We start from the raw sequence: 15,771 nt of genomic DNA on the forward strand, positions 1-15,771 counted from the left end.
GCCCACTCCTGCCCGCGTCCCTTGTAGCTAGTGGAAATACTCCCCCTGATTTTAACCGAATCGACCTGCCTAGGATGCCTGGTGCTATCGCGGGCCAGGCTTGGAGGGCGAGAGTGAAAGGAATCAAAGGAGAAGGAGCCAGGACCTAGGAGGAGGGCGACTGAGGGCGAGAGGGCAGGGTAGCAAGCAGGAACCGTGACTGCCCTGCGAGCAGCACCAGCCATGCCAGGCTCGCAAAGCTCCAGGAGGAAGCAGAGGAGGGGAGGAAGCAGCAGCAACCATGGGAGAGAGGGTCACAGGCAGTGCCCTGCGCTCCCAGCTCAGCCCACCAGAGGGAGCCACAGGGCTCCCCGACCCTGCACTGCATCCTGGGAGTTGGAGTCTCCAGCGCCCGAGACAGCCCCGCCTGGGCTGATCGCGGCGCGGTGCACGCCGGGAGACGTAGTTCCGCGGTGCCCGGGGGTGGGGCGGGGAACTACAGCCCCCGGGAGGCGGTGCGGCCGGCGCGTGCGCGGTGGAGCCGGCGGCGCTGAGCGGGGGGGATGGCGGCCTAGCGTGGCCGGGGGCATGTGGCGGGTGCTGCGGGCGGCGCTGCTGGGCCGGGGGGCGGCCTGGCTGTGGGGCCCAGGTAATGGCGGGTCCGGACAGAGGGGGGAGGCTGAGCCCCCGCGCCCCTCCCCCCCCCGGGCACGGAGCCGGGGGGCTGAGCCCCCGCGCCCCTCCCCCCCACGGGCACGGAGCCGGGGGGGGGCTGAGCCCCGCACCCCCCAACAGGCATGGACTGGGGGGGGGCTGAGCCCCGGCGCCCCTCCCACCCAACAGGCACAGAGCCGCGGTGGGGGAGCTGAGCCCCCTTCCTCCCAGCGGGCACGGACTCGGGGGGGCGGGGCGGCTGACCCCCCCAGTCCCCTCCCTCCCAGCAGCGTGGTGAAGGTTTGTTCCCAAATCCCAGGTACAGAAGACAATGGGGGCCACGGAGTCCCTGACCCTTTCCCTGTTGCTCCTGCACAGCACCGGGGGGATCGCTGAGCGCCCCCCCCCCCATTATCCCATCCCCTCTTTGATAGCTGAGGTGGGGGGTGATGGGGCACGAGCTGCTCCTCGGGTTGGGCAGTTTTCAGTCTGCACAGTCCCCGTAATGGGGACGGGGCTCCCCTTCCTCTGAAGCAGCAGGGGCCTTTGGGGAGCAGCCCGGGAGGCTGGTTCTCCACTCAGCTGCTCTGGCTTGGTTGCTGCACCCCCTGGCCCGTCCCTGTGCTGCTGGGGCTTCTCGATGCCCAGTGGGGCCTGCATGGATCAGGGGTGACTCCACGTGTGTGTGTGTTTCTGCACTGTGCCTCCATCCAGCCATGGTCGGGGCGTGCAGGGAATCACCGAAATGCCGGGCAGGAAGGGACCCCCAGAGGTCATCTCATGAGCAGAGCAGTGACTCCATCCATCTCGCCCACCCTGGGCTCAGGACCTCATGCTCATTGTCGCTTTTTGCTGCAGGAAGATGGACCCTGGTGAGAAATTACTCCTCAGCCAGCGCAAAGGAGGAGGCCAGGAGAAGAGCCACCTGTGGGAGGGCTGAGCTGCTGGAGGGTAAGTTGGAAACACGGGGGAGAACCAAAGGCATCTGTCCCATCAGAGCCCCCCCGGAGCAGTCTGGGTTTCCTGGTCAGTGGGGTTGATGTGCAGACTTGTAGCTTGGGGGAAAATACCCCTGTGGCAGTGGGAAGGATCCTTTAGCCAACTCCACCGCCTGGCTGGCCTATACATTGGTGTCAGGTTTGAGGTGTGCTGCGCTGCAGGGGTTCTCAGCGTCTTCCATGCTCTGACCCCAAGTTACAGGGGGGCAAAGGTTGGGGAGCCCTCCCACCTAGCTGTGAGGAGCGGGAGGGTGACTGCGAATGCCTCCCATAGTGCAGTGGTTCCCAAATGCTTGATAAGGCGAACCACCAGCTGCATTTGGTCTCTTTTTGCGACTCACCATTACTCATATGCAGCCCCAGCCTTGCAACCTTAATCCTGGCCTGGTGTGGAGGGGAGCCCCCAGGGTGGGGGTTGGAGAGAGACCCTCCCCTGCTCCAGGCATCCTGACCTGGCATGGGGGGTTGCAGTGCTGCTTGGCCTTGGCCTAGGCCCGCCGGACAGGAGCTGCCGCTGCAGCGTGAGTGCCAGGCGGGCTTGTTCTCCGGGCCGCCGTGCTGGGCCGGGAATGTGTGCTTGCCTAAGTCAGGGCCCAGTGATGGGTTCATCTGGCTCTGGATGTGGCAACCTTCCAGCCACCCCCTCTCCGAGGCTGGGGAGAGGTAACTCAGTCCTGTCAAAGAAGAGTGTCAAGCTGAGAATCTGGGGGGTGTGGGGAGCGACGAGAGGCTTGACTGGGGGCGGGGGGAAAGGGGGACCTGGATGGAGACTGTCTGCAGTGACGGCAAATCACTTTAATTCCCCGTTTGCTCTCTGGCAGTGCTGGAGGCTCGCGTCAAGCAGCTCCAGGCCGATAACGTCTCGGAGGTGACCGTCGACCGAGTGGACGTTGCCCCACTGCGGAAGAGCAGCTTCCGGGGCCCTGCGCCAAGCCCGGCAGGGAAGGAGCCTGCTGCGAAAGTCGGGGAGGGGGGCATCTCCTCTTCCGGGGCCCCGTCCCAGCCCAGCCGCTGGGTTGAAAAGCTGAAAAAGGAGAAATGGATCAAGCATAAGAGACAGTTGAAGCTGGAGCAGAAGTTCTCCACGGCTGCCTCGCCCCCCGGTGCAGAACAAACTAGCCCGCCGGTCTTGGAGCCAGGCAAGGCTGCTGGAGCCAAAGAGAGCCAAGGCCGGGCCAAAGCCGGTCCCCCGAAGGGAGGGACAAATCCAAAGGTATCCGGCAAATCCAAGACCTTCCGTGAAAGCCCCAGGGCTGCGGTGGCTCCTGCCCAGGGCTCTCCCGAGCCGGGCTCCCCTGCCAGCCCCTGTGCTGCGCAGAGAGATGAATGCACCACACTGGAGGAATTGCCCGAGGTGGGGGAGCTCGAGGGGCCAATGGTGCAGTGGGAACCGAGGCTGCGGCTGGAAGACAAGGAGGGTAACAAGTACGGGAGCATCCAGCTCATCATCATGTCCTACCTGGAGAGCTGCCTCTTCCTCCGCCAGCCCGAGAGGGCCCAGCAGTGCCTGATGTTCTACCACCGCTCCCATGCCAGGAGGAAGCTGCTGGGCATCAAGATGTATGACATCCTCATGCACGGCTGGGCTAAAAAGGTACCTTATCCCAGTAACCCCCGCCGGTGTGATGGGGGCGCGCGTCCTCCAGCGGCCGCACCACGTACAGATGTTTGTGTCAGCAGCTGGCTTTGAGCTAACAGTGCAAGCTGAAGTCGCGTGCTTTTAGATCCGGAGGTTCGAGGGTCGATCCCTGCAGGGAGCCCAGCCTGGGCATGACTGCGTCTCTTTTCAGCACGCACCCTTGAGCCAGGCCGAAGTGTCTGTTTTGAACGGGGGATGGCGTGTTTCTGAGGGTGGAGTTTTCTGAATTGGATCATATTTATTCATTACTGAAATGGAGCAATCAGGGGAGATTGATTTAAATCGTTGATTTTAATCAACTTTTCCGTTTGTAAAAGCAGCAGAGAGTCTTGTGGCACCTTATAGAGGTTTTGGAGCATGAGCTTTCGTGGGTGAATACCCACTTCGTCGGATGCTCATGCTCCAAAACGTCTGTTAGTCTATAAGGTGCCACAAGACTCTTTGCTGCTTGTGCAGATCCAGACTAAAACGGCTCCCCCTCTGATACTTTTCCGTTTGTACTTCAGTTATTTTCTAAAGAAAGGTGCATTCTCATTGGTTGATATAACCATTAAAACATGCTAATTGACAACTAAATAGAGCCTTCACACTAGATTTGGTACATCTTTTTGCTACCTAGGTGGGTACGCTGTAACGTTTATCTAATCAATTATATCACGTAATATTTTCAAATTCTTATTAATTAATTGGATGTTTTTAGTATATTAGAAAAGTGATGCATTGCTTCTTTACTAGATAATCAACTTTTTGCTCATGATTTGTGTCAAGCTGCGTTAGGATGGTAACTGAAATTTAATTAAACACACAAAACAGCATATCAGATTTATTTTCATTAAACAAAACAAGCCCTTAATACAGGACATGATTTATTGTGCCATATTTTTAAAGCTTGACCAAAAAAGTTAGATGTTTTCCCCCCTACTTTCTTTATATAGAAAAGCAGCCTTTCACTCAAAATTGCTGATAAATATGCTAAATCCATGAGCCTCTATTTTCTATTTAAATATTTTAAGAGATTATAATAAGTTCAGGCCTTAACATATTTTGTGTTAAATTGAGATTTAATTTTAAACAGGTTTATTTTTAAAAATAAAACATTTAATTTAAACAGCAAAGTCAAAAAAATTCCATTTAAATTGGACAAAAATAGATTTTTTTTTTTGTTAGCCTTGGGAGTAATTAACTCGAGCGGGAGTTTAGCACTGACGGGACAGAGTGGCTTGCCAGCTGTGGGGACCGGGTCCTTGGTGCTGGTACACACACACCCACACCCCCACTCAATGTGTCTCAGCTCAGACTGGACCGGAAGGAGTGAGGGGGACCCCAGGCTCCAATGCCCGTTCAGTCTGGCACCACTGGGGCCCAGAATGGGGCCAGTTGGGATGGTGGTTTGGGGGTTGCTGCGTTGTAATGCCCACTGGGAACTAGTTTGAGACCCACCACACTCAGCTCATGCAGGACCCCTCGGAGCCATTCGCCGGTGGGACCATTCAGTGGCTGGGTTCAGAACGAAGCAGGTTTAATCTGGAAGAGAAATGGAGGGGCTTGGAGCTTGAATTGATCCTTCTCCCTCCTCCTCTCAGGGCTCCTTGAACCAGATTGGCCGGCTCTTCTTCATGCTGGAGGAAGCTGGCCTGAAGCCCAATCTCAGCTGCTACGCAGCCGCGCTGGAGTGCATGGGCCGTGCTCGAGCCCCCGCCACAGTCATCAAAAGGTAACTCTCCGGGCATGCCCAGCATGCTATGTAAATAACTACACTGCCTCTCCCTTTTCCACTGCTTCCTCCGGGAGCTCCCTAACGGCTCGGGAGCTGCGTGGGATCAGCACGGGAGACCTGCCTTCTCTGTGGAAATGCAGATTTGGGGGTTGTAGTGAGTTGCGCTGTGGGTTTGGTTCCCATTGAACCAGTGGGCATGGGCGGGCTGGGGCAGCGCTTTCCTGCCGGGCAGGCTGGGGCATGTCCTCCTAACCTGCCGCGGGGCACGTGCAGCTCCGTATCTCGCAGTGGGACACAGACCGGGAAGCAGACAGTGGTGACAGTGTGACGGGACATCGTGCGGGTGCTCAGAAGGGGAGCCAAGAGGAGCAGGCACGCAAATCTCAAGCCCCCGTATTGGGCCGTGCTAGGAACAGTCTCTCCGGAGCTGCTGGGGGACGGGAGGTTGGAAAGCCTCTGCAAACAGCTGGATCTCCTGCCCTCCATGCATTCCTTACTGGGCAGCTCCTTAGGCTCCGCTCTGCCTCTGGGATGAGCCGCTGTCCTGCTGGGTCTGTCTAGGTGCCATTTCTCTAGTTAAAGTCTCTTGTTAGCCATGCCTGGACGGGTGAGGGTGACCCTGCCATCTCCCCCAGTTGCTGTTCCACCATCATCAATGGGATTTGTGCATTCTTTCTCCTGGTTGCTATGGATCAGTGCCAGAAGCTGCTGTTAGCCCCAGGGTATCAGTCCTAGGGATGACGGGCGTGGCTTAAAAAGGATTCGTGGTTGAAAACTAGTGTGTGGGAAGCACTGGATATGAGTCAAGGCAGCACGAAAGACCTCTTAAAAATAATAAATAGTGTTTGTTTATTAAAAGAGCCTCAATCCAGGTGAATTTCTGTGGCCCGATGTCTGTCACTGCCTTGAAATGGGACTGTTGATAGTTCCCTTGCAGTTCAGTTCGCGCGCTTCTTGGGACTCAGTGACTTTATGGCAGTCTGTATGTTCTTGGCTGGCTTGCGTGTTGCAGACGCCTCTTGTTAACTTGTCCCGGGTCACCTCTTCAGAGCTCTGTTGTGTTGATTTCTTGCCTGCGCAAATCTATAAAAACTTTTGCACATCTCTTTGGCTCTGAGCATGTCTCCCCTCCCCCCCGCCATAAAGATTCAGAATGGACCATCCTGTATTCAGAGACTGTGCGGTTTAGTGGGTAGAGTTTAATGGACTGGAGATGTGGATTCTATTCCCAGCTCTGCCACTGAGCTGCTGGGTGGCCTTGGGCAAATCACTTCCCTGTTCAACTGACACCTTTTGTGTATCTTGTCCAGGGCCGGCTCCAGGCACCAGCGAAGGAAGCGGGTGCCTGGGGCAGCCAATGGAAAAGGGCGGCAGTGCATCTGTTGTCGGGGCGGCAGGTCCGGGGCGGCGTCACTTTGGCAGCAGCTCAATCAGCCCGCTCTGGATCAGTGGCACTTTGGCGGCAGCTCAATTGGGCTTCCCCCCCACCCCCTACACACTGCTTGGGGCAGCAAAAAAGCTGGAGCTGGCCCTGATCTTGTCTATCGAGATTGTAAGCACTTTGGGGCAGGGACTGTCTCTGACTCTGGGTCTGTACAGTGCCTAGTGTGATAGAAGCCCCAACCAAGATCAAGGCCCTAGGTGGTACTGTAATACAGGTAGTAATCAGGTATTTCCAATGCACCTTTCGTGGGTCACTCACTGTAGTGGGGTGTTTATTGGCCAGCTTTGGAGAAAAGAGGTCATGGTGACTTGCACTGCTGTAAAATCTTCCATCATGGAGGCTCCCGAAGTATCTACAGTCTTTACATACAGCACTGCTGAAATGCAGTCACTTCTGGGGAGGAGTGCAGCAGCCAGGTGCACAGCATGCTGCACTAGGAGGAGTTTTTGCTAAGGATGTTGATATAAAATGTCTTGGGGTCTTTCCTGCTCTCACAGGACAAGGCAGGACCCCGGTTTACCAGGTGATCGGTTTCACTCGCAGTCAGAGTTGAGTTTAGGATGGGGAACACGCTGCAGTTCTCCCAGCAGCACCATTCGTCATTCATTCACTGTTCATCAGCCTCTGCAATGAGCTCGCCTCTCCTCGCTCATTTCTACAAGGTCAACCGCCTGCAAATCTCGGTCACTTGCTCTGTAATGCTTGGGGGGCCACCAGATGGCGCTCTGAGCAGGCAGCTTTGTCTGCACTCTCCCTTGCAGGTGTCCCAGAGATCTTGGTGGCTTTAAATAGCGGCTCGCAGACTCCCAGGATTGTAGCTACTATGAGCAGCAGTGACTGATTAACCTTGGGAGCCGAAGGGCTCCATGTACGGGAGAGATTTTGATGCCGGGGCTCAGGGTGGCCAGGCCATGGCATCACGGGAATGGAGATGGTCCTAACCCACACCACTTTGTTTGCCACCTTACGTCTATGCAGCAGCTGGCTTTTAGTTAGCATCAGCCTGGCCTGAGTTATGCCCTCAGCACCCCCAGGCTCTTGTCCAGACAGCTCGGTGGTAAACCCACAGTCCTGCCTGCTCTGCATGAGCATCGCCGGTCCCACGGTGCTTAGGAAAGAATAGCATCCAGTGTGCAGGTTGGCTGCCGCTCTCCACCCCAGAGCAGGCTGCCTTTCAGCCCCCTCTATGCAAGCGCTCGCCTCTGCCCTTCTGACAGGCATCAGAGGAGTCAGGCATAACAGTGTGGGTGCTGAGCAACCTGGATATACAAATAGCTTCCCTTTGATCTCATGACTCCATTGCAAGCCAACCTCATGGGTTTGGAATAGGCTGAAATTCCCTGGCCCTCAGTCATGCTGACAGCTGTCCTGCCGCCATCCTTCAGTTACATGCTCTCTGCCCTCTCCCAGATGCCACCCATCTGCAGCGTGGCGGGGAGCAAGCTCTGACGAGTTGTGATCCGAGGCACGTGTTGGAAGCAGGCTCCGACGGAACAGTGGGATTCGGCTGCTTTGCTACTAGAGTAAGAGGAGGATCCTCTAAGGGAGAAAGGGGCATATTCAGAACATGGTTCTCTGCCCTTGGACCGTTAACGTCGTTTTCCAGCCTCTGCTAATGCGGAATGACAGGTGGATTCATGAGTTCGGAGGTGCTGAGACCCAGAGATGTCGGGGCTTCAGGCCTCTCTCCTCCCAAGCTTGCAGTTGGCCCTGTAACCCCACTAGCTCAGGCTGTGACTTCATTGCATCTCTCCAGCTAGTCAGGGTTAGGACTTGGTTGGGAGACCCTGCGAGAAAAATCCAGAACGCTGCAGGAAGTGGTGCCAGGTCACTAGGAGACGCGCTGCCCATTGAGCCAGAACGGAGCCAGTGGCACCTGGCTTTGCAGCTGGTGAGGTCTCCTGTCAGATGGGACGTAAAACCGAGGACCTGAGTGCTTGTGTGATCTTGAACGGTTGGAGCAGGTGTGTTAGCCCCAGGCGATTTCCAGCATGGGTACGTGAGCTCTGCCTAGCTTCAGATCCACTGTTCTCCTCTTGTGCCAGGCTGCTGTATGCCGTTAAACAACACAGCAGCTGGGTTTCAGTAATTGGTGATGTCTCTTCTACACCTCCGTGGGGCTGAACCCTGGGCCAGTGGGATTGTAGGTGCGGGTCACCTCTCAAGGTGTGACCCATCGTAGGTTTCCAAAGTGCCTTGTGGACAGTGCTGGGTAAAGCGACACAGCAGAGCTGGAATGTGCTTGGGAAGGGCGGTGGGTCCTGCTGCAGGGACAAAGCCCCACGCAGGGGAATCAGGCCTTCGTATTTCTAGGCAGCGTCTGGCAGGCCCGAGGCTCCGCCGTAGGAGCTAGGTCTCTGCTCAGCTCTGCACGAATGGAACATGTAGGTTAAGCCGGGCCCCTTGTGGAGGCGGATGCGGAGCAGAGAAGGTAATGGATGGAACATGAGGCAGGTGACTTGTGGTGACGTTCTGGTAAATAGCACTTCAATCCCAGTGCCTCCTACGTTCCCCGCTGCTGGCCTGCGTGAAGCACGGGGGCAGAGAGGGCTCGGTGCTCTCCCGAGGGACTGGATCTTGCTGGCCGGTGCCTCTGCTGACACTTGAGTTGCTGGTTTTAACAATCCCGGGTGCCTGAGGGGTCCGTCTTCTGTTGGCAGCTCCTGCCCCACGCTCCCTCCAGCCTGCGTCGCTGGTTGTGCTGCCTTTCCCCTGTTACAGCCTGGCTACAGAGAGACACATTCCCTGCTGATGTACGTAGACAAGTTCCAGGCAAGTCTGTCGGCCCAGTCCCGGGCTGTGAGAGTGGGCAGCTCTGTTGAAGTCAATGGACCTGTGCCCCTGTAGGTCAGCTGAGGCTCCAGCCTGCAAAGCGTACGGCTCCCCTGCAGAAAAACCCTGCAGCTGCATGTCCCAGAGCTGGGCTCCCCTGGCTCAGGCTGCTGGGCTCCCAATAGCAGTGTAGACGTTCCCGCCCAGGCTCCGAAACCCAGCGACGGGGGTGGGTCTCGGAACCTGGGCTCCAGCCTGAGCCTCAGCATCTCCACCACTGTTTTTAGCCCCTCGGTGCAAGCCGGAGCCGTTGACCCGGGCTCTGAACCTCGCTGCTGCGGGGATTTGGGACACTGTAGACGCACCCAGAGTGCACATGTGGGTGTTTGCAGGAATTCAGTCGCGTGTGCAATTCCGCATGCTCCCAAGCAGAGGCCAGGAAAGTGCCCTGAGCGCTTCTCCTTTTCCCCTTGCTCTGCCATCTGGGTAACTGCCCCTCGGATTGGCGTTGTCTTTACTCCTGACGGTGCGGGCTGATTTCCTGCCTGTCAAGTGCTCTGCCCATCTATCTAATCCACTGGTTCTCAGCCTTATCCACTCTGAGACCTGGCTCTCCTCCAGCTGGCATCTAGCCAGAACCACTCCCCCCAACCCTCCCATTTAGCTGCATGGGTAAAACCAGGGGGTCATGATCCCCCCCCAGTGCCTGGTCCTGACCCCACCTCTCTTAGGCTGAGAACCCCTGAGCCAGTCTCCCCTGGGTTGCACAGTAGAAACTAGTTCATTTCAAACCCTCTTTGGCTCCCACTCCCTCTGTTAACTGAAGGCACTTTGCAGGCCCCGTTTGAAAGGCTCCCCGTGGACAATGCCGGCGCTGCGTGGGGGAGCTGGCACTGGCCGGCCGAGCTGAGGCCCTGCCCCAAAGAGCCCGTGGCTGGGGCACTGCAGCACAGATCATTGGGACGGGGTGTCTATGGCGTGAGGCTTCCTGGTTCACTTGCGATTTCGGAGATGTTTGGAAAGGATGGAGGGGTGCATGGGATGGAGCCATCTGTAGGGGGTGGCAAGAGAGAAGGGCAAGGGATTGCTGTGTGTGCAAAGCCGCCCCCTCTCCTGGCCAGGGCAGTGCGTCAAACCCATTCTATGTAGCTGCCCTCAAGATCCTGTCGGCTCCTGCCCCGGGGCTGGAAGCCTGGTAGCAAGTGACAGAGGTTCCAGCTCCAGTGGCCTGTCTCGGTAGGTGTCTGCATTTCACGATGGCCAGCGTCTCCAGCTGAGCGTGACTCCCGGTGCGCTGGCTGACACCTGACTGTGCTTGGGAGGAGGAGAGGCTACAGCAGACCTGGCCCAGAGGGACCCTTCCATCGGGGCTCCCCAAGGAGGGGCTTGCTCTGATCCACACGGTTCCTTTCTTCTCCCCTCTGGCGTGCATCTGGCTTAGTCTCTGGTTCCCTGTGCCTAAACATTTCTCATCTTCCTGGGTAGATATTCCCTCCCTCTCCTCCGTCCCCCCGCTGATCCATACCTGTCTCCCCAGATGTGTGCAGCAGCTGGAGGAGGATGGTTTCAACCTGGACGAGCTCTTCAAAGACGCCATCTACGAGGAGGACGAGCGGGAGATGGTGCTGAAGGCCGTGAGGATAATCAAGCCGAACTTTCAGCCGCTGTCTCGGCCCCACTCGGAAATCTGCACTTCTCCTTTGCTCCGGGATTTCTACTCCAAGGTAAAGGGGGGCTGCTGGGCGCGTGTGCCCGGGGATCCTGCAGGGCTAATGACATCTGCCCTTTTGGGATAGGCTCTTGGGTCACGGAGCCCTTGTTATCAGGGTGATTGTCACAGAACGGGTTGCACAGACCACGAGCCCCTTGAGTGAACCAGCCGTATGAATAGCACGGATACGTGAATCCTTCCAGCATCCCCAAGAGGCAGCGCCAGCTTTATAGATGGGGAGAAAGGAGCTGGGAGAATAAGTGACTTGACCAAGGCCAGAGAGGGAGGCCTGTGTCAGAGCTGGGATGAGAACTCTCAGGTTCCTGGCTCCTAATCCTGTGATCAGTCCCATTCGGCCATGCTAAGAGCTGGGGTTCGGTCCCTCCGGCATGCCTGCTAGCTGGTGGTTAGGTTCCCAAGGTGCCTCACTTGAGAGCCATGGAAAATGGGGCCTTATGTCTCGGGAGGGGGGGAATCCACTGCCAGAAACAGCTGGGAGTAGTGCTCACGTCAGGTGTGTAGGGTGCTACCTCGTTGCTGGAAATAAAGCTGGCAAAGGCATGGAAGCAGCATAGTTTGACGTACGACTGCAGCCTCTGTGTAGCTGTCAATCCATCGCAGTGTTTTCGTACAGCGTCTCGTCTAGTTCGGCCAACCGCACGCAAAGGGGAGAGGCTGCGTGGGGCCAGCCCCGGAAGCTCCCTCATTCTGCTCACGAGGTTGGGATTCTTAATTAACAGGAGCTGCTAGTGATGACTCTCATCTCACTGTCACCCCTGCCGAGGAGGCGGCCTGGGTTTCAGCTGTGTGGTGCTAGCCGGGGACCCGGATTCAATGCCTTGCTCTGCCACAAGTCACTAGGGGTCTCTCTGCCTCAGGTCTGTAAATAAGAGAACTATTTACACCTGGGAATGTCCAGCCACTGAGCGACAGAAGCACCTGAACGCCCTGTACCTGAATCCCAGCGCTCACCACCTCTGTCTCCCTGCAGGAAAAGCCAGTCTCCTACCCCAAGCTGGACTTCTCGGTGTGCGAGCTGCGGGAACGCTTCCAGCAGCAGCTGGAGATGGAGGCTTCCAACACCGTAACCATCAGCTCCGTGGAGTCAGCCAAGCCCCTGACGGAGCAAGCCATCAAAGCGGTAAAGCCTGGCGCTCGGTGGAGTTAACACAGGCCTCCTCTGAGAGCAAGGGCTGTAAATGGAGTTTGGGCGGCTCTGCCAGAGGCGATGAGCTGCATGTGGGAATTGTTGGGGGTGTTTTGCAGGAGGTCAGACTAGACGATCAGCGTGAGCCTTGTGGCTGGAGATCCCTGGCTATCCAGCGAAGTGCGGCCGGGGGGTTACAGCAATATTGGAAAGTCAGTAAATACCCACAATTCAAAGCTAAAGAGCCTCATTCAAAACAAGCAGGAGACTAGATCCCCTCGGGTGTAAACCCCTGCTCCACTGGGTTGGGCTTGTTAGTGACTCGCTCTGGATTATCTATGGGCAGTCCGTGTACTAACCGATGTCCTAGGGCAGAGGTCAGCAACCTTTCAGAAGTGGGGTGCCGAGTCTTCATTCATTCACTCTGATTTAAGGTTTTGCGTGCCGGTCATACATTTTAATGTTTTTAGAAGGTCTCTTTCTATAAGTCTATAATATGTAACTAAACTATTGCATGTAAAGTAAATAAGATTTTTAAAATGTTTAAGAAGCTTCATTTAAAATTAAATTAAAATGCAGAGTCCCCCGGAGGGGTGGCCAGAACCCCGGCAATGTGAGTGCCACTGAAAATCAGCTCACATGCCGCCTTCGGCACACGTGCCATAGGTTGCCTACCCCTGTCCTAGGGGTAGGGAGTAGAAGCCGTTCTGTGCTCTGTGTAAACAGAACGCCCTGCTGAGAGAATGTGGAGATTGAAGGCTGGAGGATCCCTTTGCTTGGGGAGTGCCCCCTGCTGGTGCGTTCGGGGAAGTGCCTCCTCAACTCGCGGACTCTATGGAGCAGCTGGTGGTTGCATTGGAGGGCAAGAGAATGAAAGAAAACGTAGCCGGGGGCAGGCAGTGAGATAGAGGAGACAGCAGCGGAGTTCTGGCCCTGATACTTGGAAAGGGGGTGAGAGCCTGGGGAATGGGGAAGCCCATCGGCGACCTCCTTGGCCCTTGGTTAGCCCACAGCTGCCTCTGCGCTTGCACCGTGCGATTGCCAAGCGGCTGACTGCCTTGTTTGCCTGTGTGCAGCGGGAGCTGTTGACCGCGCTGCGCTCTGAGTGGCGGAAGTCCCTCCTCCACACCCTGCGGGAGTCTAAGATCCACATGGCGAACAGGAGGTCCTGGCAGATGAGCCTCTATCCCTACCTGTGCTTGCTGGAGGACGAGGAGTATGTGGACATCATGCTGCAGGTAGGATGCTTTCCCCGGCCCCGTTAGGCTGCCGTGCGGGAACGGAAGAGTCTCGATGCCCCATGGCCGATGAATCGGGCTTGCAGCTGTGTCGCGGGGCACTGTCATGGGGGGATTTGCATCTGGGCCTGCAGAACCAGAACTTGTGCCATGAGCCTGGACTGGGCCTTAGGTCAGGGCCACGTTTGCTCCATGTGCTGAGTAGCAAACCCACGATCTAGCCCAGCCGTTCCTTCATCCCGATCTTGGCTGCGTCCTGCTGGCTTTTGTCTGTGCCGCACTCTCCCTTCGCTGCCGGGAGCCTGGGTTGTGCCTTTAACGCCCTGATTGATCTGCCCTTCTCCCCTAAGACCCTCGCTGCCTCCCCCTTTTCAGAGCCTCTCCAGCCTCCCTCCCCAAGGAGAATCCCTGCTGGTTTTAGCTAAAGAACTGGGCACTAAGATCTACAACAAGTACGCCGTCCGGAAGAAATCTCGCAGCCGCCTGGTGGAGAAGATCCGGAAGATCTATGACGAGTACGTCCAGCTGCTGGCGAAGGACGCCCAGGTAGGCCTGTCTTAGCTCCCTGCCCCAAGGGTGGGGGGACCCCCAGGCTAGTGGCCCGTGACGGCCGGGGTGATAGAGACAAGGGCAAATGTAGCTTCCAAGGCCGACCCGGGGCCTTGTCTCAGGCTCTCCAGGTGATCTGCCCAAGTAAGCGAGTGAGCAGCTGTTTGCAGGGAAGCAGCCTGGGCAGGAGATTGCTTCCTGGGTGGGGCGAAGGGCTGCGTCTCTGTCTGCGGGATGCCTTGGTGCTGAGCCCACGTCCGTGGGGAGGAAGCACTGACTGAGGAGTTGAGGTGTGGAGCACGCTGCTCCCCCAACACCTAAGATGTTTGGGATTTTCCAGAGGCTTTGGGATTTGCTGTCAGACTAACGCTCCCCACTGCAGGGCTCTCAGCAGCTGAGAGCTGGAGGAGTCGTCGTCCTAGGACTTGGCAGGCTGGAGGACGTCTCCCAGAGACTGGGTGTCTGGAAGGCAGACTGTGCCTCTGCAAACATCCAGGGCTTGTATCCTGGGAAGGCATCTCGGGAACTGCAGGTTCCGGAGAAGAGGCCGGGAGAGCTAACGAAACACTAGCCTGTCTGGCGTGCCTGGCGGTCTCTTCCCTCCCGGGTGTGGCTCCGGGAATGAACTCCACTGGCACCGCTTGCCCAAGCTAGATCTGGCTCTGGCTCAGGAGCGACCCTGGGTTTGTCCAGCATAAGCACTGCCGGTGAAGGTGGCTCTCAGAGCTGTGTGTATGTGCGGAAGGTGCAGGTCTGGAAAGGCGAGGGTCGTTGCAGGTCAGGCTGGAGGGGGTTGGCAGAAGCTGCTTGCAGGAAGCCGGCCCCTTTCCTGCCTGCACCGACCATGCCTATGTGTCTCTGCTCCTCGGCTGTCGCTCCTGTTACCATTTACACACAGTGTGCAGCTGCCCTGTGGGCGTGGGGGAGGAATGCTCCTTGGCATCGCTCCCACCCGCACTGTGCCTCCTCGGCTGCCCCTCTCCAGCCCCTGGAGGCAGCGGGGAGGGTTATCTGACCCAGATTCCAGACAGTTCAGTCAGCCCCAATTAATCTCTCGGGAGAAATAATTGCTGCTCACGCTGGGCCGTTTTCCCCCTGCCTCCTTAGCTGGATAGTTACCTGCCGCGGGAGTACTGGGAGAAGCTGGAGGCCAGCTCGGGGTCCTCCCTGCTCAGCAAGGACTGCACCTGGCCTCGCATCCTGATGGTGCAGCTGGGCGCTCACATGGTAGAGCTCCTCGTGCAAGTGATCAAGGTGCAGAGTAACATCCTGAACCCCAGCTTGGAGGCGAAACTCATCCCCGTCCTCTATCACGTCTACTCCTTCCGCAGCAGCCGGCAGGTAAGGGCCCCAGGGCAGGGAGGGATCTGTAACCAGGCAGCTGGACCCTCCATCAGAACAAACCTGCTAGATCATCAGGTCCAGCCTTCTGCCAGCACCAGGTGTGGTCCCCCATCCTGCTACGGAGGCATCGCTATTAAACTGAACATAAGAACGGCCGTACGGGGTCAGACCAATGGTCCTTCTAGCCCAGTATCCAATGCCAGGGAATGAACGGGGAATCATCAAGTGATCCATCCCCTGTCGTCCATTTCTGGCAAACAGAGGTTAGGGACACTCAGAGCAGGGTGTTACATCCCTGCCCATCATTGCTAATACCCGTTGGACTTCTCCATGAACTAATCTAGTTCTTTTTTGGACTCTGTTATCGTTTTGGCTTTCACAACATCCTCTGGCAAGGAGTTCCGCAGGTTGACTGTGTTGTGTGAAGAAATACTTCCTTTTGTTTGTTTTAAACCTACTGCCCATTAATTTCATTGGGTGACCCCTGCTTCTTGTGTTATGTGAAGGAGTAAATAACGTGTCCTTATTCACTTTCTCCACATCAGTCAAGATTTTATAGACCTCTATCGTATCCCCCCC

The 15,771-nt window shown here is 56.9% G+C and overlaps 1 protein-coding gene across 1 annotated transcript in view; it reads left to right on the forward strand.

The window, feature by feature from the left end:
* The first annotated feature begins 503 nt into the window (after positions 1-503).
* Positions 504-15,771, forward strand: part of POLRMT (RNA polymerase mitochondrial) — a 31,892-nt gene continuing 16,624 nt past the window's right edge. The window contains exons 1-9 of the mRNA XM_039516019.1: positions 504-628; positions 1,492-1,584; positions 2,453-3,225; positions 4,854-4,984; positions 10,741-10,927; positions 11,906-12,055; positions 13,138-13,299; positions 13,675-13,845; positions 14,956-15,189. Of these exons, the coding sequence (XP_039371953.1) occupies positions 568-628; positions 1,492-1,584; positions 2,453-3,225; positions 4,854-4,984; positions 10,741-10,927; positions 11,906-12,055; positions 13,138-13,299; positions 13,675-13,845; positions 14,956-15,189 (1,962 nt within the window). The 5' untranslated portion in view covers positions 504-567. The remainder of the gene's footprint in view (positions 629-1,491; positions 1,585-2,452; positions 3,226-4,853; positions 4,985-10,740; positions 10,928-11,905; positions 12,056-13,137; positions 13,300-13,674; positions 13,846-14,955; positions 15,190-15,771) is intronic.

The sequence above is a fragment of the Mauremys reevesii genome, linkage group 26 (assembly GCF_016161935.1).
Source record: "Mauremys reevesii isolate NIE-2019 linkage group 26, ASM1616193v1, whole genome shotgun sequence".
NCBI lineage: Eukaryota > Metazoa > Chordata > Testudines > Geoemydidae > Mauremys > Mauremys reevesii.